Source organism: Chaetodon auriga, chromosome 21 (genome assembly GCF_051107435.1).
Source record: "Chaetodon auriga isolate fChaAug3 chromosome 21, fChaAug3.hap1, whole genome shotgun sequence".
NCBI classification, from domain to species: domain Eukaryota; kingdom Metazoa; phylum Chordata; class Actinopteri; order Chaetodontiformes; family Chaetodontidae; genus Chaetodon; species Chaetodon auriga.
In genome coordinates, this window is record NC_135094.1 from 2,556,020 (window position 1) to 2,579,106 (window position 23,087).

The window sequence follows — 23,087 nt, forward strand, 5'->3', positions numbered from 1 at the left end:
CAGAGGATCACCAAAGTCAGTAGGATTGATCCTCTAGAGTCTCTGAATATTCGTACAAAAATAATGACAATCCATCCAACAGTTGTTGAGATATTTGAGTCTGGACCAAAGTGATGGACTGACTGACTGACTGATGGACCTTCAGACAGCATCTCTATCCGCAGAGCTACACCGCTAGCTCGGCTTAAAACAAGCCAAATCGTGTGTTAATGTGTGAACAAACCACACACTCGCACACACTCTCCCTTCCTGGAGTCTGTCCACGAGGCTGTTTTGATCTGCAAACCCCAGAAGAGCTGAGTGGCTTGTTTCAGTCTGACCTTTGTGGTTTTGGAGAGCAAACCATCAACTGGCGTCAGTCTTTGTGGCAGAGCGCTCATCCTTCATGGCTTCAATACTTCGTCTCCGCAGATGACAGCGAGGGTAGTAAACAAACTGTAAGCAGTTCGTAGAGAGCAGACTCATGCACTCCAGCACCAAGCCCTCATTATTCCCACCCTGACACTTTTCTTCATGAAGCGGTTTGGAGAATTCATCCAGTGATGTTTATTTATAGATTGCGTTTGACAATCCCGTCAAAAGAGACAAAACAGATTAAAAGTAGGATGATAGAAAGTGGATACAGAAGAAAACCGAAGCCTAGAAAATTGAAACTTGCTCAAGATGCATAATCCATCACAGCTGTTATATCAATATGTTATTCAACCCTCAGCAAGGACCATTTTATAGAACGCCAAAACTGAGCTGCCAGAAGCTGTTCTACTCCTGAGCTCTGCTGTTGGAATATGAAACTCAGCGGATAAACAATAAATAAACACAGACGTTGAAGGATATCGTGAATTTAGTCTTTTGCTACATTTAAAAGGTTACTGTTTGACATTTGACTCCGAAATGTCAGATGTCAGAGCGTCCTTGAACACACCAGCAAAGAGTCTGCGATGCAGTTCTTGCTCGCAGCTTCGAGACGTTGATGTACGTGACAACAAAAGTAAAGGCGACATAATTTTCCCCGACTGATTTTCATAGCACGCTGAGGAGAGGGGCAACATGTGGCTCCCTCGAAGGGATCCGAAAACCTCTCAGTCCTCATGAAAAACTGCTTCATTTCCCAGTGTTTGTCAGGTTATGTGACCCTATGAGCTCACTGTAGTTTTCACGTCTGGATTAAGAGTAGAGGAGAAGTATCTAGACATTCATGGTGCCCAGAGGATGAACCTCAATGCTAATATTAGCATGCTAACATCCTAAACTGGTGAACATGGTAAACATTGCACCTGTTAGCACCTCCAACCCATGTTCACACTGTTATTGTGTGCATTGTTAGCATTTAGCTTAAAGCGCTGCTGTTCCTAATTACAACCTCGCAGAGCTGCCGCCGTGGTTGGAGATGCTCGGTCTTGTCGCTCGCACCACACAAGTGTCGGTAATTTGGAAAAAGGTCAGCAGTAAATGTAAAATACATGAGTTGCAGTTGATCGGCTATAAATTGCACAGCCACCAGCAGAGTCCTTTAAAAACCAGCACTTGAAGGGGTCGTTCAGATCTGTTGAAGTGGGGCTGCGTGAGGTGCTTATGCATTGTCAGTGTATCATCTACAGTAGATGGCGATCGGCACGCCCCCGGTTTGGAGGAGCGCGCACCACAGGCTCAGCAGCAAAATGTAATTTAGCCCTATCACTAAACATTTTCACCTCCTTCAGCCTCCTCTGACACACCGTTTTTTGGCTGAATCTTGATCTTGACTATGCGGCTGCCTCAGTTGTCCAGGCTGGAGGGCCCTCTTATTTCTTCCTGCCTGCTGTCTCTCCTCCATCAAATGGCAGGTATCCTCCCCTGACACAAGACATCCCAGCCAGTTTTTCATTCCTGGCAGTCCACTCATAATGGCAAACTCTTCTCCCATTGCTCCTGTAATCGCTCAAATCGCCGCTCCTCCACACTGACCTGAATGGCCTTCAGATGAGTCCCATTGTCCTCTTAAGTCTCTTCAACCAGACGTCCCGCTGGACGCCTGATTCCAGCCATTTTCCGACCCTCTTCTGAGCGTGTGTTGATTGTCTGATGATGGAGAGACACAGACATCTGGCAAATGTGGCTCTTGACAAGCACTATAGCTTTTGTCCTCATGCATCTCATCCATTCATCTTGGTTTTCCTGCATTATTTATAGCCTCAAAAAGGTGCCACATCAGATTTGTTCCTCCCTTCTCCCGAATTCAGCAAAAGCTTGCAAACCCAGGGAAGACAACATTGATCCTCACTGGTCCCAGGAGGGCGTTTAAATGTATTTTTCTCCCGGCAAAACACTTCGTCCTCAATTAGATTGTTTCTTAATTAGATTTGTGGCACAGATTATTTGCTGTCAGTGGCGACAGGGCTGTAAAACGAGCCGATAGCACGTGGCAGGATCAATGCCGCTGGGAGACGACCTTTGCTGTAGGTGGTAGAAATGTACATTTGCATATTTTTGCATCAGGAATGTGGTTCTGGATTTAGTTTGCTCTCTCCTCCACCCACACGCTCTCACCAGCCTCGTGTGTTTTGATAGTTCAAAGAGGCATAAACTGAAATTAATTCTGCCTGTGCCAGCGGAGGAGCAAAGCGCTTGCTCTCTCCATTTCACTGACGTTTTTGCCATTTGGCGGTATATTTCCTGGACTGTCCCATCGCCAGTTTAATTTATTTACCCACTTATTGATTCAGATAGTTCCCAGCGATGCATGGCCCTGTGCAAATTATTGGACTATACTGGAGTATTGACTGTGGAAACCTTTATTGTGCCATCATCACACAGGCCTGCAAGCCAATTCCTGCAAGCTGTGCATTTTTTATGCTCACAATCATAAAGGCAGACAAGCAAAATTATGCACACACACACACACACACACACACACACAGCAAACACACACACACACCGAGGCGAACACCTGCACTTGCTCAGAGCGTGAAGGCGGCTTTTCTTTCCCGCCCTGCTCCAGCTTGTCTAATCCATCAGTTGCGGGGAAAGCGCTAGGCCAGCCGTTTTCACTAAATCCTCCACAGTCAAAGTCATCCGCCGACCTGCCCGCCCCCTCCTCACACCCCTGCCAGGAAACACCACACACACATTGTTTTGACTTGTTCCTCACCTTAAAGGGTCAGTTTGTCCAAATCTCTAAAAATCTCACGTCCTCCCAGCGATGTCTAACCATGCAGGCAGCACGGTGGATATGTTTTATCTGCTGGTTTCTGATTCGTCTTAGATTTCCGCTGCTAACCTGTTGAACAGCTGATACATACAGACAAACATCAGCTTTCACTGCCGCAGGAAACTGTTCAAGCCAGCAGTTCATCACCTATCTTTGGACGGCAGGAGGAAGTTTGAGAGCAGAATATCTCTTTGCACTTCAAACCAAAACCCTGTTTATGGGCTGATTGTATGTAAGTAAGTTTAATTCACTGAGATTTCCCAAAGCAAAGTCATTAAGTGCATCACAATTATAAAAACAAAGATGGAAAGCACAATTAAATATTTATATTAAAGTAAATACAAACAGATAGGTGAGATGGCGCTACAGATGACATCATGGCAGCTGCTGAACACACGTGTCAACAGATACACCTCCATGAAGACGGAGACCACCCCGTCCACTGATGAAGGCTGTGTGATTGAGTAAAATAATAGTTAAAATGTGTTTTTTAAAGCTCTCGATAAAGTTAGGTTTGCTTTAAAATGCTGTGAGTTAAGTGTGCAAAGTCCCTGCTCCTGTTTCTCTTTCCACTGGAATGCAGGAAACGTGCATTTACGAGTTTCCTCCTTTTAAAAGACACATGAGAACATGAGCACGGTTTCAAGTCCACCAAACGAGGCTGTAATTATCCTTTGATCTGATGGCTGAACACCAGAGAACACAGATACGGCTACCAGCCGGCACGCATGCCTTTCAAGATAAGAAGCAGAGAGAAAATCACATAAAAACATGAACTAGAGCTCATCACACAACATGCAGGAAGAGATCTTTTGTACTTTGTGTTTGTTGCCTTTGTCACCCATCATCTAATTTACCAAAGACTCTACTGCTCCAGGTGTCTTTTGCTGTTGAAGAATACTGCCCTCTGCCTGTTTTAGGCTGAAAACCAATCTGGCAAATTTCCTGAATGATCTCAAAAAAAAGAAAAAAAAAGAAAGACACGCTGGTGAAGGGATCCGATTCATCCTGAAAAGCAGTTTTTATCAGACGATTTGCTGCACAGACAAGCTTGAATCTCATGTTGTTGTATTTAAATTAATGCCTCTGACTGCAGCAAATGCAAAGACATAAAATAGTGTCCAGGTCCTAACATCTGTCACGCCAATGTGTGCAATAGACCCGCCGATCCACCAGAGGGCAGCGCGTCATGTTTCGCCTCGTCGAGTTGAGACCTTCACGTATGAACGTGGAGCTAAACAGCTAAAATCTGTAACTTTGATATGAGTTTTATTACTTCAACTAAGCCAGTAGAGTACAGTAGTTTTGGTGCTCTCTTGTTTTTCATCACTTCAACTCATTCGAAATCTCTGTGACGACTTTATAAATGTGAAGAGTAAAAGACGGAGCTACAGGTGCCAGTTAATCATAAAAATCAATCCAGAACAAAAACTCTTCAGCATGAAAAGAAGACACATCCTGTGTTTTCACCGTGTTTCCCTTCAGGCGACGACACCGTTTTACTGCTCATCTTAAAAATGTGTCTCTTCAGTCCCAGAGATGATGTTTCAGTCTGATTCTCACATTAGTTTGGGTTTATTTTTAGTGTTTTTACATGTGAGCAGTGACTGCATTTGACCCTGTTTGAGGCTCCATTTCTACCTGTTCTGATGCCATCGATCTGTTTACGCCTCTCCACCTTAATGAATGCACCGGGGAGGCTGGAGAGGCGGCGTGACGGATTAAAGGAGGTCATACTCAACTCAAAACAAATGTGTCTAATCCTGGGAATATGCATCATGCCGCTCTGTGTACGCTGTGACCTGACAAGATGCTTTCTCACGATGCACCGACGTCTGTCCGCCCAAATCCACTCGCATCCTGGCATCAGCCTGACACATACCGGATAGAGACATGCATGGGGCTGGACTTTCAAGGTTATTCAACCATATAAACTGCTCCCGCGCCCTTGAGCGAGATCCCTGATGGCCGCAGACTTGCATAGAAGGAAATAAGCTCAGTTTGTGTAACTATAACTCCTCCTGTTCACGAAATAGAGGTCACAAATTCTTTAATGCTCCTTTAAATTGGAAATATCACAACACAACCACATCCAGTCCTTGCAGAGGAGTGTATACCGGCTCTTTTGTCCTCCCATTTGTCACTGGAGCCGGGTCAGGGAGGCCAGGACCCAGCATGGCTGCTCTCTCCCTGCTGCTGTAGGTTGGCGGGATGTGGAGTCAGAGGTGAAGAGAGATGCTTCGCTTCACTTCTCTCACTGGGAGAAGGCAGTCTCAGACGGTCAGCGTGAGGTTATGAGTCTTTCTGCAGGACTGTAGTTAGAGTGAGAGGGCGAGATGGAGGGCGCAGAGAGTGTGTGAGCAAACTGAAAGGATGCCAACAGGAGCCACGAAGAATGATGGCAAAGATTTATTCTTCTGTAAAGATATAAAATGTGCGTATGCAGAACAGGTTGTGATGGTTAAAAGAGGCTTCAAACATGCACAGCCTCCCAGAGGTGCGTCAAATCGTCCTAAAAGGGTTGTTAGATGAGAAGATTTATGTTATGATTAGGATGTAACTGGTGCAAAGACAGAGGAAACATCTCTTTTACGTGTTGTAATCTGTTAGCTAGCATGCTAGCCAGTCCAGTACAGCTTACTGCTACATATTCAGAGATGTAAATACCTGGAGCAAATACCTGGAGGTACTGAGCTTCCTGCTGCTTTCAACACGTAGAAAATATTGACCTTAACCAAGATCATTTTCCAGGCAAGTTTACATTGTGCTTTTCATCCATAAAGGCACTTCAAGTGCTTTGAATAAGGTATGAAACACATTAAGGCTCAAAAACATCACATCCCTCGAGTTGTCTCATTTCTTTTTCTGATTTTCTGGACTTGTGTTTCATTGTGAAGATGAACAAACTCTCAGGCAGCGTTCAGCAGATTCAGCTGCAGGCAGGTGGAATCAGACCGAGCAGCTGCTCTTCACTCACATGGCTGGATCTCTGTGAAGTGTGTCGATGCTGGCAGCTCCTGCGATGCATCGAGCGTCTCTCAGAAGTAATCCTGGCCTGATTATGACAGCCCTCGCTCGACATCCACGTCGACGTAGCCTGAGGCGTGCCCTTCGCTGCTCGCCCTTCAAAGCCCCGCCGCCTCCTCCACCTGAGGATGTGGATGTCAGAGCTTGTCGGGACTGACCTCTGATGCTCTGCGTCAAGGGGAAATAACCTCTCAACTTCCTGCCCTTAAGGCCTGTTGGAAACATCCTCTGGGAAAGTTTGTAAAATCTTCTTTCCGATATTCAGATTGGCTGTCACAGTCGGTTAATAATGTCATTAAGTGGCCACCTAATGAAATACATTAACAGATAAAGCGAAATGAGTCTGCAGACGTGTGAGACAGATGCTCGGCTTCCTGACGAGACTCAAATATCGATTTGTACAAATGCCAAACACACGTGGGAATCTTGGAAAAGTGTCACACAGTTGTTTTCTGTCTCAGGATCCTGCTGAGCGCTAATTGGACAGACAGCAGTAAAGAAATGTCAAGTGTAAGGACTGATCATTATGTGAATGTTGAACATGTGAAGAGTTTCTGACTGTCACCCCCCACCAGGAAGCACCACGTGACAGAAATTTCTTCCAGTTTCTCCCCTTTGTCTCTTGGTTCTGGGCCACATTTTGACATATTTTGTGGTGTAAATGACAAATCTGGGACACAAAGTTACGATGTTAGTGTCGTGAAACAGGCTGCAAAATCCTGAAAATGTGTCCGATAACACAACATAGAACATAAAGACATTCGCCATCCCAAACTGACACCATGAACATTTCCAGCACCATGTGTTTCTACATTGATCAACACTGACCTCATCATTCACTGCCAATTCATTTTAACACCAGTGAAGGAAACCTGCTGCTCCATCCACTTCGCCGCTCTGCATACATGTGAGTCCCCCCCCGTCACGAAATGCCCACGTTGTGCTTTTACTGCAGCCTGCGTCTGCACAGCTGGAGTTAGACGTGTGCGTGACCGGATGCACAGAAGCTGCATGTCTTCTGTCTGTCTTCAGCCATGTGTCAGGTGGCTTCAGCCTCCGGGGATGGACAATCATGTGCCATGGCGTGCTGAGAGTCTGCAGCGCGCCAACACACCTACAAGTGGAAATCGCCTTCGGTGACATCACCTGCTGAGGTGACAGGCTGAGAACAAGCTTGAAGGTTAAAATGAGCTTTTTACCTTTATTTATATTAGTGCTAATTGTTGCGACACAGGCTTTAAAGCAGACTTTAAAACACTTAAGAAGATTTCCCAGGAGACAAAAACATAAATCTGCTGCATAAACTTTGTTTATTTTTTGCATTTTCATGGGGAAATATAAATGTTTTCCCTTCAGGAGAATAAAAGTAGCACAGCAATATATAACCTTTGACAAGGACTCATCCACGAGCCAAAAAGGTCGCTTTGAAGAACACGCTATGTTTTATTCAACCCAGACCATTAATAAATGTTGGCTCTGGACTAATAATGGTGAATTATGCAACCTGACTCCATGCAAATTTGACTCCATGACAATTTTGTCGAGCTATTGTAAATTTGAATGTTTTAATTATAGAATTTGGTTGAAGGAGCAAATGAATCGGCTAAAACTTAATTAATCCCATATTTGGTGAATAAAGGGTAAGTTGTTGGAGGATATGATTAGAAGTAAATTCACGTGTTTGTCTATTTACAGTGTTTTCACAAGCCGTTAATCATTACCTCGTTTTAATAAGGCAAAGGTTGAAAAACACAAAATGGTTTAAGGCTGAAACCTGTAGAGGAAAACAGAAATTTTTCTGAGATGTCAAAGACTCTCCGACAGACGGGTTTGTTTAACCCCCACAGATGAAATGTTTCCTTCAGGAAGGAGTCACATCCACAGCCACTCCATCGCTGTGGTCTGACAAAATAAAGCTGGCTGGTAAACAAACAGTCCTGCTGGGATTTACTGGATTGGCAGCTCAATAAGAACACTATCACAAGGACAACAACCGGCGCTGCAGCGTATCCCAATCCAGCTCTGATTTGACAAACACTTCATATCAACCGGCTCTCAGCTCCTCCGTCGCCTTCCTTCCAGTCCTCTTGCTGTTTTTCTATTTGTAGAAAAGTGACATTCGCCATAAGGGTCCTGGATACCTAATACGCTGTGTGCCAAGTCCAATTTGTCAGATCCACTTTGTGTTATCATGCTTCACTCTTTCTTTTTTTTTGTCAAAGTGGAAAGAAGCGTCGGGGTTCCTCTCTCGGGATGCAGGAAACAACCGAACAAATTGGTCACTGCGAAGAGGATGAGAGAGGAAGAAGCAGGAATGGAAGGCCAGCGGGGGGGTGTTTTTTTTTTTTTTTTACCCTCCTTTTTCTAATCTATTGCCTTTGGAACTGTAGTTAACACCTCCTGGATCACTTCCCGCCTCAGTCGGCCCCCCACCTGCTTCATTTTAGTTCACGTGGGTAGGCTCCACGACGAAGGTGTCTGTCAATGCCATTAATAATAAAATGTGCAAAGCAGGCAGGAGTGAGACAAATCGTACAGGATCAGAAGACACTCTGAAGTGTAGAATAAAAATGTCTTCGCCGCCTTGAATAATTTTAGCTTGCTATAAGACAGAAAGCAGAACATGTTCTTGTGTTCCTGTCATGTCGCTGTCATCTTTACCTGGAGAGTACTTGCCATCCTTGGAGCGTCTCCTATATATTTCTTGTGTTTGAGGATGCTTCAGCACCGTCTCTCTCTCCTCTTTCACTCTGGAAGTAGGAGGCATGAGTGACGCTTTGATGCTGCTTTTAATTTTTGGCTCCAGCTTTTCTTACGTGACTCCAGGAAATAGCTGCTACCGAAATGGTACCAATTGAAAGAGATCCATAAGACGGTATTTCATTAAATGAAGTGTCAGATTTGCTACCCATCACTCGTTATTGTAACAATCTCAAGTATCAAAGCAGGTCTGGTGGGTCCTTTTAGGAAATGATGTGCTTTTACTTTTTGTTTGGAAGGAAAAAAAGAAGATGTAATTGCGAGCATTAGCAGCGCTGCTGTCAGGTGCCAAGAAACACATAATTGTCTCTTCATCCATTATCTGTAACTGCTTATCCTTTGGAGGGTCTGGAGCCGATCCCAGCCGACATCGGGCGAGAGGCAGGGTGCACCCTGGAGAGGCTGCCAGTACATCACAGGGACAAGCACACTTCCACCAATTAAGCTAACGTGCATGGCTATGGACTGTGGGAGGAAGTGGAACACCTGCAGAAGACGAATGCAGGAAGAAGATGCAAACTCCACGCAGAGGGGCCCCAGCCAGACACCGGGCTTGAACTGAGACAGATCTTGTTGCTGTGATCCAGATTCTGTGCCGAAGGTTTGTGCCTCAGCTCACCAGGTTTCCTGCAACAGGCTTCAAATACAGGATGCCTCCAAGCATGGAAGCAGATGTGTTACAGGTATAGCATTTTTGTCCCATTTACCAAACTAAACTTGAGGATAAACGCACAAAAGTTGTTGAGTTTTCCCTGAAAGACAAAATTAATGTACGATGAATAATCAGGTTCCATATTAGCTCGAGGGACAGAGGCAGAGGCAGGGGGTCATGGGACAAAACAACAACTCGTTGACGTTTTGATGGAGAGACGAAGAATCAAGCGTTTTAGACGCATTAGACTCTCAGCTGTTGTTAATCCATCTGCAGCAATATTAGAGGCTGAGATGATGCAGTATCCCGTCTCCATTTCAAAGCAAATGTCATTTATTTAAACTTGTGTATAAAAGTGAACTTAAGTAATGCACTGAACATATTATTTTAACCCAAACCACGATCTTTTCCTCAACCTAAAGAGAAATTTTTGGTGCTGTTACTGTAAACCCCTGAGAGACTCGCAGCAGAGACCTTGACGGCAAAAGCTCGTGTTCTGCTGCAGCTTAATGAGATAAAGCAGAAATAACCCATCGCTGAGAGGACGACGACGAGGGGAAGACGAAGACGGAGGAGAGAAGGAAGCAAGTGAGGGAGAGAGGAAACGAAAGGCGTGGAGGAGGAGGGACTGGGAGTTGAACTGGATGATGGAGGTGGAGAGACGGGGGGAGATAAGAGGAGGATCAGAGTGAGGAAGCCTGGCAGCGATTTGGGTCTGTATATATGTTTCGCTCTCTGACTCCACATGTCAAATGGGTTGGACCTGCTCCGCTCTCCCAGGGCCTCCAGTTTGCCTTTCTTTCCGCCCCTCGATTTCCAGCGGAGCAGAGTGTGTTTTTCCACTTCGCATTAGGGGATGATTCACTGGGTCTGCCGCGGTTTACCCTCAGCAGGATTAGAGCTGGAAGGCTTCTTATTATCTTCTGCCGTTTGAGCTCCTTCGTCTGTTAGAAAGAGCAGTGGAGCTTAAGACAAATTACCCCCTCAGTGCCTTTCGCATGGCGCTGCTCCGGCCTGGAAACGGCCCTGGGGGGAGGCTGGCAAGGGGGCAAATGGGAGGGAGGAGGAGAAAGAGGTTGCGATGGAGCCTCTGTGCGAGTGTGACGGGTTGGAGGGGTTGTTTAATTTAGGCAGCGGGAGGGGGCGAAGTGTAGGGAAGGGCACCGAGGAGGAACCAGGCTGGAGGACATGAGCTCTATATGCTGACAAATGCTCTTGACAAGAGTTTTATGGTGAGGAGTGATGGGAATAAGGTCACAGCGAGCGCAGATCCTCCTCGTCTGTGAGGAGGAGTAGACCGAAGGAGCGCTTGAAGAGTTCGGTAAACATTCACAGAATAATAAACAGAAACTGAGACGAGAAGTTTCATTCGAGAATCCTTTAGTGGATCGACAGCGATTTGGAACTGTTTTCTCTGTAAGATAAGATAAGATAAGATAAGATAAGATAAGATAAGATAAAACTTTACTGATCCCACACTGGGGTTATTAAGATGTTTCTGATTGCAATAATAGTAAGAATGAAAAGAACAAATAGACAATAAAAATGGATGCAAACTAAAAATTAACTATATACATAACTTGTGCTTTATGAACCTTTGAAGCTTTTAGAGTTTATGTTCAGAAGAAATAAGACACTGGGCTCAGAGTAAACTGTTATGAGCTTTTGTAAATGTTTAAACTTCTTTCACACTGGACCAAAAACCCACCAGCATCCACCAACATCATCAGGAAACACCAGCAGGAAAGAGTACAACCTGCGTTCGTTCCTGGATCAAGTAGCTCTGCAGTGGTCACAGAGATACTGATGGAAGCAGGATATCCGGGTGGAAACACTCATTTTTGACGATGCTTTGGCTCGATGGTGATGTTCCTGATGTTGTTCCTGATCAACCAAAGAAGTGTAAGTCCAGGGAAAGATGCGACACACTCAGCACTACCTCATAAGTCAAATCTTCAGTGTCCTGCCTGTTGCATTCAGGGACCACTTGGTGTCTATTGTTTTATGTTACTTTCTTTCACAGCAGCTTAAAGTAATTGCTGTCTAAAGAATTTTGTTGTTGCTGTTTCGGATTTGTGAATTGCCTCCTGGGCCGGATCAAACGGTCCCGCGGGCCACGCGGGGCCCAGCAGCCAGACGTTCCCCACCCCTGCTGCAGCGCAACGAAGCTGTCGACTGACGGTCGGAGGTTAGAAAGTGTTTCTCTAAAGCACTGATGAGGAAACTGTGACATGATGCAAGATGGAGAAACATAAAGATCCGAAAAGCCTTCGTGGACTGTTGAACGTTAAAACAAAGGAAGACAAATTAGAGAAAAATCCCTGCTGTGTAATTGAAGTGTTCTGCTCAGCATGTAGAGGATAAGAATGCATTTATGTGAAAATCTAAATCCTGGGAATTTTATAGGCTCATCTTCTGTGCAATTTCACTGCTGAATGCCACCCAGCAGGTAAGAAAGAGTTCTTCCTTCGTTACTTGTTTTGACGATGGAAATGGAAATTCATAGCAGTGGAAACTGTCGTACTCATCACTTTGATGCTCTTTGCGTTTGCCGTCCACTTCTTGACTTCCTTTTCTTTTGACTCTCCCGTCCTTCATTGGAATCACTTTGATTGACGTAAGCGTTTAAGGAGGGACTCTTGTTTGTAATTGATTGATTCCCATTGGCAACGCTCCCTTCGCCCATGTAACTGTTACAGAGGAAGCAATCAGACGGAACGATGCGTTTGCGAGGCGCCGCCGAGGCTCCAGGCTCAGGTACAGCAGGCGGCGCGAGGGATGAGCTTTTAATCAGCGCTAAGCATTATCGCTGCAAAACAAAATAAGTCAAGCAAATTAATACTTTGAGGGAAACTGTAATGAAAAGTGAATCAGCTGCAATAACACTTTCGAGGACAATTCAGCATATGATTACAAATTTAAAGAGCTACTTAATCTTTTGAAGGACTTATATTTTTGTCATGCTTGGGGGGGTTTCATAATGCTTCACAGGCCAAAAAAAGCTGTTTATTATTCCAAGATGTTCATGAAGTTTAATTTCTTTTCTTGCATCAGTTTTCTCAGCTTGAGGTGGTTTAAGGACAGAAGAGGAGCGGCGGTATTTTTTTCCTTTTTATTACCAAGAATACAAAAAGTATCTACATTCACATACCACTTACTGTAGCATGAGTGACCACATAGATTTCAAGTAAACTTCCCCAAATTATCAAAATGTACCTTCACTTCTCTCCCAGTTTGTAAAATCCTTTTCAATCTTTTGGTGTTTGTGTTTTGCAGATTTTTCTTTTTTTTTCATCCAAAATGTCTTTTTTGTCCTTTTTACATTTGGCACTTAATGCAGATTATCGATGTCTCTGAAAGTCCACAGGATTGGAGGATTAAGTCACATTTGTGTGGCGGCAGAAAAGCAACACAGCGTCTCTAAGGGGACAGATCGAGCCTCGTTGTGGTCGGACTCCGGTCGGCACAGCGGTGGATCCCAAACTGAAAGGCGGCTCGGTCGTGTGCTCGTCCAGGAACGGGGACGATGTGCAGGACTTCCACTGTGCTGCACATCTTCAAAAATGGCTTCCCTCAAATCCTCATGAATATATAACTGCTTCATGTTTGGGGGGAAAACAGAGTTACAATTCAAACAGCTCAGAAATGGTACAAAAACAATAACACAACAAAACATATCAACCTGGAAAACCCACATGGGATTACACACCGCCATCTCCTGCTCATGTCACGTGACACGTCGAGATGCGTGGAACACTTTTCATCACATACACTGAAAACAAGGGCGACTACATATCATGTATGTTACAACATATTCGTGATCTTTTAAAGATTTCCTCACACAGCGGCAGTTTAAGTACGGTGTTGGTTTGACGTACCCAAATAAGTTAGCAAAAAATATAAATACAGCACATGAAACAAACAAAGAAATAAATTAAGACCTGCCACGGACGAACAGAAACGAACACATCTCCCATCGCAGCAGTGACTTCTCACTTGCGTTTTCGTGGCTGCGGTCGTATGAAAGCACAAACTCAGAGCAGTGGATCAGCATTTCAGAGTTGGTCCCCCGTGTTGCTGTGGGTAAGGTAGCGCCTCTTGCTCGTTTTCATCTCTGGCATAAATCGCTCAGTGCTTTGAACCAAAGGGGCTCTGCCTGTGGCTGGGTCAGGCGGGGGAGTTAACATGTGCTTTGAAGCCGTTCCTTTGCGGGCCCTGCGAGGCTGCCAATCCGCCCCGTCTCTGAAGCCCGTCTCTGGGGGAGATTTAAAACCAGCTCACACTGCTACTGCGGGCGTCTCAGGCCTTCACGGCTGTGGAGAATCGAGGCTTCGGCGGGGATTCAAGTGCTAACGGTCATGGACGTGAACGTGAGCACATCCCGGCTTTCCCGTGTCTTCTTTGCACCCTTTTTTTGTCTTTTTGTGTCACTTGTCGGATGTTTTTGTCTCTCTTTTTGTTTTTGTTGGTGGAATTGATCTCAGATTAAAAAGGCAAAGGTTCTGGTGTTCTACCACATCGGGGGACTGTTTGTCTCCAGCACGCCGTACATCTCTGCGAGTTTTTTAAAGCGAGGCCCCCAGTCGTTGAGATAGTCGTACTCGTGGTCCGTATTGGACGTCCCCGACTGGAGCGAGCTGAGCGACTCAGCAACTGAACCTTCCCCCTCGTAGGCGTAGGTCTGAAGGGAGTCGTAAGGTGGGGCGCACGGGTCCATGTCAGCCTCCAGGAGCTTCGCCAGCACGTATCCGTGAACGTTACTGTCCCCGCCGCCGCCCATGACACACGCCTGGGGGACGTAACGTGATAAGCTCTCGATCTCCGGCAGCATGTCCTGTCTCATCTTGCCCAGGTGGTGGTGCGCCTCACGCGGGTTCCACATGGCGGCGATGTCGAAGGCCTCGGTGTCCTCCTCGCCGCCGCCTTCGTCGTCGTAGCGCACGATGTTCTCGTGCACGTTCTCCTCCTCGTCACACAGGTAGGGCTTCTTGCGGTGGGTGCGCAGGGACAGCATGAGCAGAATCATCACTGGGCAAAGGAAGAGATACCAAACAGTCAGTTTATGGACGTCAGTCGGTGATTTTTGACCAAAACCAGCAATAAGAAATCAATTACAGATTCAAGATTCTAGTTTTTCCAGACTTAAGAAAACAAACTGTTCCATGAAAAAGTTAAAGACTTTTGGTTCAGATTTTGCATCAAATCACATCCCTGAAAAAGCACAATGGCCAAGCTTTAAGGCGTTTTCCCCATCAGAGAGCCTTGTTGGTTCAAATGACGTTTAATCCCTTCTCTCACTTGGGGCAAATGCCTCGTTACATGCCAAAAGCGAAGGCACATGAATTCAGAAAAGAGAATTTGTAGCTAGAACACACACCGTCCTGGACAGACTGCTTTTCAAAGCTTTGTAGCAGAATGTAAAAGTCCTGACCGAGGGCGAGCCTCAGGGCAGCAGCAGCAGCCCTTGATTAAAATCACTGCAGCACTTTATTTACACCGTGACCTTTCGGCTAGTGCGTGTGTTCCCCTCTGGTGTAAAATAATCAACCTTGAAGCAGAATATAAACATAAAACGTGGCGCTTGGGCCGAATTAATGAATATGAATGTTATCAAGATATTATTTAAAACACGTTATGAGCTCAGAAGTAGGCTTACCTTCTGCTCTGCACATTGCACTTGTTTACCACATTAGAACAGGATGGAAAAGGAGTGTGTAGCACTAGAGGGAGTATCGCATGGTGGTTTGTCTTGAAGCAAAAATCTGTTTTAAACTCCTGTGCTGAAGCTCTCACTGAAGAGCAGAAATTCTCAGTCTGACAAAGGAAATACTGCAGGAGCATAAGAGGCAGGCAGCTAAGGCATCTCCCAGCGTGATATCATTGGAGCAGGATTAAATATGGGTTTCTTTTTGCATCCAAAAAAGTCTAGCATTCATTAGCACCAGCTGCCCTGTAGCATCACACTTTCTTTTCCCCTGGAGGCTGATATGGACCCACTTTATCTCTCCCTGCAGACCTGTAAATGTGAGCAGCAGGGCTCAGCTGGTTGACTCACTCTGCTCCGCCGAGAGGCAGCAATAAATTTTGTTAAAACATCTTTGCTCGCTTCCAGTGTGAGCTCGTTGTTTTGAATAGACCTAAATTTGATTTCGAAGGGGGGATTTTGCTCCAAAATGCCATTTATCTGTTTTAACTGAGGGATTATTCACTGACCTTTGTTAAATATACCAACTATGCAATTAAACACAGTAATTAAGTGATAATTATGTATGCTTTTGACTGTTTAATTAGCTGATAACATCAATTAGAGAAAACTTTTTGAAATGTGTCACTTTTTCCAAATTTTATTATTGTATTAGATATTACTATTATTCATAAATAATAACTGAGTTACCCATTGATTAGCATGATGACATAATTGTTTTTGCATTTAATACCTTGCATTTGCAATGTTGCACAAGTGACTGAAAATTAATCTCAAGTTATGGTTACCTCTGTCAAAAGTAATTGAACTACTTCACCAAAAGCGTAACAAATGGATTAAACAGTGTGCTAAAGCACTATAGTGAGCTGCGGTCATTAGCATTTCCAGCTAACTAGCTTATACCTACAGTATTTATGTTAGCATCTCTGTCTTTGTTGGGTTTGGGGAATCTTACAATCCAGCAATCGCAGCCAGAATTAGTGTTACACATCCATTAGTCCACATCCTAAAGACTTTTATATTGTAGTGGTAGAAGTGAAAGCATACTATTTAAAAATACTAACCAGTGTTTAAGCTAAGCAGACAATCAGGCTACTGTTAGTAGAAAATAACAGCCTGGTCTTACATGTTTCACACTTTTAATAAAGGACTAGATAGCTCTACACTGAAATACAAGAACGATAATGTTTCTTTCTGTCTGTGTTTTCTCCACGAATCATCAACCGATGAGGACTTCCTGCCTGTTAGCTTTAACCTTAGCACACTATCAGGTATGTAGCCGTAAACTACATCTTCAGGGAGTCTTGTCAAAGGGGTTTTGAAATGAGTCAACTTGAACATTGATCACTAGAGACAGCTGAAAACATTAAAACATCAGCCACAGACAGTGTTTTTAACCGTGGAGCTAACGTTAGCTCATGAAAGTAAATGTTAGTTATCTAGTTAAAGATGAGAAAGCTGTGAGCGACAGCTAATCCAAGAGGGGTTTAACTAGTTTATTCAACTTAAGAAGTTGGGAAGTTTTCTCAACCCATAAAGGAGCGCTTCATCTTTATCCGAAAAGCTCAAATATGAAAAGACCAAAGTTGGAAGTACATTGTTTTAACTGGACATAAAAAGTACAAAGAATTGTAATCTGAAAAGTAACTAGTTACTAAAGCTGTTTGACAGGTGTAGTGGAGTAAAAAGTACATTACCTCTGAGATTTAGTGGAGAATTAAGAGGCATAAAATGGAAATACTGGAGTACAAGTACCACACATTTATGTTTAAGTGCAGTATTTGCTTACATTCCACCACTCGTTTCAAAATGAGAGAGAATGTCGTGCTGTAAATCTGCCGTCACTGTAAACTGAATATGTGCTGCAAGAGAAAGGATGACAGTAACAGAGCTCAAGTCTAAATCAAGGCCATGACATGAATTTTTGGCTGACATTGTTTCAGATTAAATATCATTACAGGACAACAGGCCTCTGGCTCCTCTCTGCACACCCTCACAGCAGCAGGTCATAACTCACCCAGCAGGACAAAGATGCAGGCCAGGATGGCGATGAGCGCTCCTCTGCTGAGGCTGGCGGGCAGACTGTAGGCCTCGGCGTTGCACGACATGACGTTGCCCTCCTGGTCGCAGCTGCACACCCGGATGGTCAGCGTGCTGGTGCTGGTCTGGACTGGCTGCTCGCCGTCAGACACGAAGATGGGCAAGTAGAAGACGGTCTGGTCCTGCTGTGACCAGCCTCCGCGACGAGTCAGGATCCACGCCGTGTTGTCTGGAAAGAGACAAAAAGGTCAGGGAACGGATGAGATGCTTGGAGTCTCTCGGGCTCGGATCACTTATTCTGCAAGGGCTGACTTTTACAGATAACAGTTGTTCAGGGCATGTAATTATTACTGATCATTACTGTCAGCATGTGAGACTGTGTCTGGACTGTATTGTGCTATGCAGGGTTGTGCAAGCGTGTGAATAACACTGAAATAAATGTAGGGAGGTCCAGGGTCCATGTCCCCCAGTGCAACATTTCTGACTCATTCTCTTATATTTCCTTTCATATTAGTCTAAATGCTGTTTCAAAGCCAACAAGAGAAATACAGAATCCTTCATAATATTTTAATTTATGCGAGATCAGCTTACAAAACCCACAACGTGTAATTACGGACAAGAATACGAGAGGTCTGACCTTTTTTGATGACTGATATACAGAAATTAAACGACTGTTCCCACACTGGGAATTGAACCTGGGCCACCTGGGTGAAAACAAGGAATCCTAACCACTAGACCATATGGGACAAGTCCACTTGGATCACTGCACTTCGCATTGTGACCCATCAGTTAAGATAAGGAGTTAATTTGCTTTGGCCATTTTCTTCCATAAAGAAAATCTTTTAACGACAACTCTGCTGGTCTTTGCAGTGCAGCCGGACAGGACACGTTTACACCACCTTGGTTGTCTCTCAGGGTGAAGTTGGGGTTATTGGCGGCCTCTGGAGCCAAGCTGTAGTAGAAGCGTTGTCCACCCAAAGGCTCATCTGGATCAATGGCCGTCACCGTCTGGATCAGCTGGATAACATCAGCAGACACAGAATTAGATGTGAATGGTCACAGTATGATTTGGCATAAATGCAGTTCACAAACACAGAAGTATTTGCAGAATATATGACTTTGTGTTTCAGGGTGGATTATTACAGTTCTTCCTGATTCATTCATGCATGAGCAGCATTTGTACATATACATGCATTTTTAAGAAGGTAATATATTTGGTATCTCCAAAGCATGTCAAACAAATGTAGCGGAGTAAAATGTTGATATTTTCCTCTGGAGTTTGGCGGAGTAGAATTCTAAAGCAGCATAAAATGCACCTCAAACTTTGTATTTAAGTACAGTACTTGAGTACAAGTACTTCTGCCACTTGTGATTCTTCATCCCTGATGTTTGATGCTGTCATGTCACATGTTTGGTGTCTCTGTACCTGCCCTGCTTTGGCGTTTTCACACACATAAGCCTCCAAGTAGTGCGTCAGCGAGGGAGGATTATCGTTCACATCCAGGATCTTCACAGCCACCGACACACTGGTGATCTGCGTGGGGTTATCTGCAGGGATGCACACATGCAGTAGATGCACAAACTGGTCAGAAGCTGTAAGAAGCATTGATGGACTCAGATAAATGACTCTTTGAGAATCCTGCTGAGCTCAGTTTCTGCCTTTCTTAATCTTGTCCCCATTTACAGCGAGCCTGCGGCGCATTAGAGCTCCTCATGCTTAGATTACAATTCTATTATTCTCCATTACCAGCCAGCAATTTGCATATCTTAACCAGCTGTGTAATAGGCAATAGAAACACAATTAGTGGGTAGTAAGTAATTTCTCAGGATTCATCACATGATCGATCAATCAGCAGTGACTTTGCCTCTGGAGGTCGGAGCTCCATGTGGACTGGTGTTACTCTGCATGTGTGTGTTTGAGGGTCAGCAGAAAGTGCTTCAACATAAAGCTCAAGAGAACACGCTGTAACTTTGCTGACGTTTCACATAAGTGAAGGGAAATCAGTGGCGTGAAAATATAGTCGAGTTGAAGTACAATAGGAGGCAGCTCAATTAAAATGTGAATATTGATTGAATGGCTTGAAAACAAATGAGGGTTTTGTTCCAAGTGAAAAGGAGGAGAGATGAGAGTTTTACAGAAGACATCTGGAAAGGTGTAGATAATAAAATTAATGATGGCTGAATTCCATTTAGCTGCTTCGGTTTCAGGGTCCTGTTCAAGCTGGCTCACTGACATGGTTTAGTGGGACATATTAATGGGACAGAGCCACCGTAATGTTATTAGTAACACCTGTGATTTCCCTGCTGTTACAAGTCAAAATGTCTGCTGTGAAAAAGGCTCGTTGGCCTGTTTTAAATGCAATGAGAGTTATGAGAATATTGTCATAAAATTTGATCTTAATCCTCATAATACCTCATAAGTAGGACTGTATAATTTCTCATAAATTGAAATAATTCTCACAATATTATGAAATACGTTAAAATGTCAAACTTTATGTGACACTAAAACGACATTTTCAGACTTAATACTGTGATTTTTGTTAAAAACTACAGCTTGTTTTCAGAATCTCAGACTTGACGTTTTCCTCCCACGGCGGCGCTGACTCACAGCACAGTCACAGTATCACTTGGCATAAACGCAGTTCAAAGTAGTTTATAGTGGATTTGAAAAGTAAAAGTAAAACAAAGTTTGTTCTGCAAATCAATCAGTTTTATTCTGTTCCAGCTGATTTCCTCCTCTTCCTCTGTTTCCGTCTGTCCTCTCTCCATCGTCTCCTCCCTCTGCCCTCTCTCACTCTCACCGTCTCATCTTTAATTAGCCACCATGAGAAAAAGTTATTTAATTAGTCATTAATTCAATTACCATATCTTTTTATGTGTGTCTACCAAACAAAGAGACAAACAGACAAACAAAGCAAAGTCAGGGGATGAAGGTGACTTTCGGTGCCACCAGCTGTGCGCACATCTGCGGGGCATCTCCTGCTCTACATTACGCAACTCTGCAGGAGTTGTTTTCTAAAATCACTGCTCCTGTATTTTTGCAAAAATATATAAAACCATGTGTTTTCTAGGCTGTTTTTCTCCATGACTCTCCTTCTTATCAAGTCACTTTTGTCTCTAACTTTAGTCTGTTGAGGCAAGCTGAAATAATGTTTGCAATTTGAGGGCAGCTATATCTATATCTTGGGTATCTATAATCATATTTAGGCTATATATCTTCATATTGAGCCCATTTACTGTATTTATCATTTCAAACCTTGTGTAAATTCCCGAATTTGCACCGAATTCCTTGTTTTGGCTGTGAAGTTATTCACTGAAACGGCATATGGTCGTTTTCTGAATTTGATTGGCTAAAAGAAGCGTCAATCATCCGCATCTTCTGATGCAACTGGCTCAGTCTTCACACGAAAGAAGGGAACAAGACAAGACACGTCCAACGTGGACTCTCATTGGCTCTCCCTCTGTAAAGTTTTGGCGCTCTTATTGGAAGATATTAATTGGTCAAGTCAGGTGTCAATCAAAGGACCTGACCTATTGCAGCGGCCAGCATAGAGTTGTAACAGAGAAAATGCGGAAGTTTATGGCGTCAGCCGCCTTATTTGAAATGATAAACAGCCTTCAATGGATTATTACTGCGTTTGCACTAAATATTTGACTGGATTTCATCGTCTGGACCTTTGCCAACGTGACAAGACCGGAGTATTACCGATTATTGGATTACTGTGAGACTTATTGGTGAGTTGCCTCAATTTTCTAATTGTTTGTTTGTTTGTTGTGGGCGTTGGTTGCACCTGCTGCTGAAATTGTGTCTGTAAATCAGTGGATTTACGAGCGTCTGAGCTTTCGAACGATGTTCGGCATGAATAGAAACTTAAACGCAGCGTTTGTGTTATCAGACGAGCGCACCATCTAACAGTCTACGGACCGTCTACGGGTTCATAAGTCCAGCCCAGTGGGATTTAACAACTGAAAGCTAACTGCGGAAGCTAGTTTGCTAGCTTGCTAGTTGCTAAATTGACATTAATGTAATTTGAACCGCGCATAAGCAGGTCTCCACCAGTTTGTTGGTGCAGACTGTTTCCTTCAATATGCTCAGAAACACTGTTTTATCCTTTTAAAAATGGAAAATTAGCTCATGTATCATTTCAGTTAACTGTATGTTCTTACACAACAAGTAGGAAGAAATTAGCTTTACTTTAAAGCATTTTTCTTTCTCAAAATAAGATAAAAAAAAAAAAAAACCTGCCAGTGTGGAAATGTGTGTCTAAAATCAAGCTTATTTTTCTTGCTGCTGTTGGAGCTTCGTGTCATCTTATCCCTTATTTCAATACAGATACAGACTCTCATTTCTCACTATGATAAATGGAAACAGACAGAAATAGTTTCATTGCAGTGGCAGGAAAAATGTTTTTTGAGACTCAATCATCAGACTTGATAAGGTGGAGATTTAGCATGAGAAAGCCTGTGTGTGTGTGTGTGTGTGTGTGTGTGTGTGTGTGTGTGAGTGAGACACATACTCATCTCCATGGCGAGGACAGTGATGTTGTGCCAGCTGATCTCCTCTCGGTCCAGTGAACGCACCGTCATCAGCGACCCGGAAGTGATTTCGATGTAGAAGTACTTCTCGGGGTCACTGGACCTCTCGATGGAATACCTGGTGACGTGAAATGAGACGTGCTGAATAACAGGGCACCTCTGTGTGTTTTTTGGGGAGCTTGTAATCCTCTCGGGGGTCGGTGGGCGAATTGCACATATACGGTTCGGCGTGTGCGGCGTGTGTGTATCTGTGATGAAGTGTCAGGCTGCAGCTTCTGAAGGCACAATAAGAAGAAGAGGCTCCAGATAAGGCTTAATCAGAGTATCTGCCTCCTCTGCCAAACTGACGTCGAGGATACACAGACCTGCAGCGTGCCGCCTCGGCTCATCTCCTGCCACCGCCGGCTGCTTTCCAAAACACTCTTCTGAGAGTGACATGCAGCAGCCAGACACACACACACAGAGATGAGGAGGAGAAGCAGGAGGATGTAGAGCACATCCTCTTCCAGGCTGTGGAGCAGAAACCTGCTTATTTAACTGTGAGGTGTCCTGTGTTCACACATGGCCTGAATGCAGCTTCTCTCCTCTCACCTGGAAGAGGTGACTGTGTTTGCATGCCTGTCTGCATCAGAGCAAATCACCTCCAAGAGAAGGAAAGGATGCACTGATTAGAGAATAATCAAATCTGGATTGTGTTTCAAGTATAAATGCCAATCACGATCTGGATCCTGCTTCTAAAACATGAATATTCGTCTTTTTTGCATTTCATTTGCATGTATTTGTAAATTTGGCGTTTCTTCAGTGTTGTTTGGACAAAGTTAGTGAACCAGAGACACCGCTTTTGTATTCTGGGCCTCAGTGTAATTTGTCCTTCTTCTTGTTTGCCTAAAATTTATACAGATTAAAATTTAGTGTATTAGTGAAAAAATTAAACTTCCCAGCAAAACTAATGGTAATAATGATCATAATAATGATGAAAAAAACTGAAGATGTAAACTGCAGTGGGCATATTAACAGCAGATGAAAGGCAGTAAGTGTAGACCTTTAATGTGTTTATAGCATCCATGGAGTTCAGTCTCTGTCCTGCTCGGTGTCCCTTGATAGGATCCGTTCATTCATTTGTTCTTGTCAAACTTTGGAAAGTGTTAAAATCCTGTAGCTTCAGTCATTAACAAAAGTTA

General features: G+C 44.0%; 1 protein-coding gene across 2 annotated transcripts in view; it reads right to left on the reverse strand.

The window, feature by feature from the left end:
* Window positions 1–12,740: 12,740 nt before the first annotated feature.
* The window catches only part of LOC143340158 (cadherin-20-like), a 73,272-nt gene continuing 62,925 nt past the window's right edge, over window positions 12,741–23,087 (reverse strand). For both annotated transcript variants that reach the window (XM_076761803.1, XM_076761802.1), the window contains 5 exons: window positions 21,888–22,024; window positions 18,797–18,918; window positions 18,270–18,387; window positions 17,348–17,599; window positions 12,741–14,654 (listed from right to left, as the gene is read on the reverse strand). In XM_076761803.1, the coding sequence (XP_076617918.1) occupies window positions 14,137–14,654; window positions 17,348–17,599; window positions 18,270–18,387; window positions 18,797–18,918; window positions 21,888–22,024 (1,147 nt within the window). In that variant the 3' untranslated portion in view covers window positions 12,741–14,136. The remainder of the gene's footprint in view (window positions 14,655–17,347; window positions 17,600–18,269; window positions 18,388–18,796; window positions 18,919–21,887; window positions 22,025–23,087) is intronic.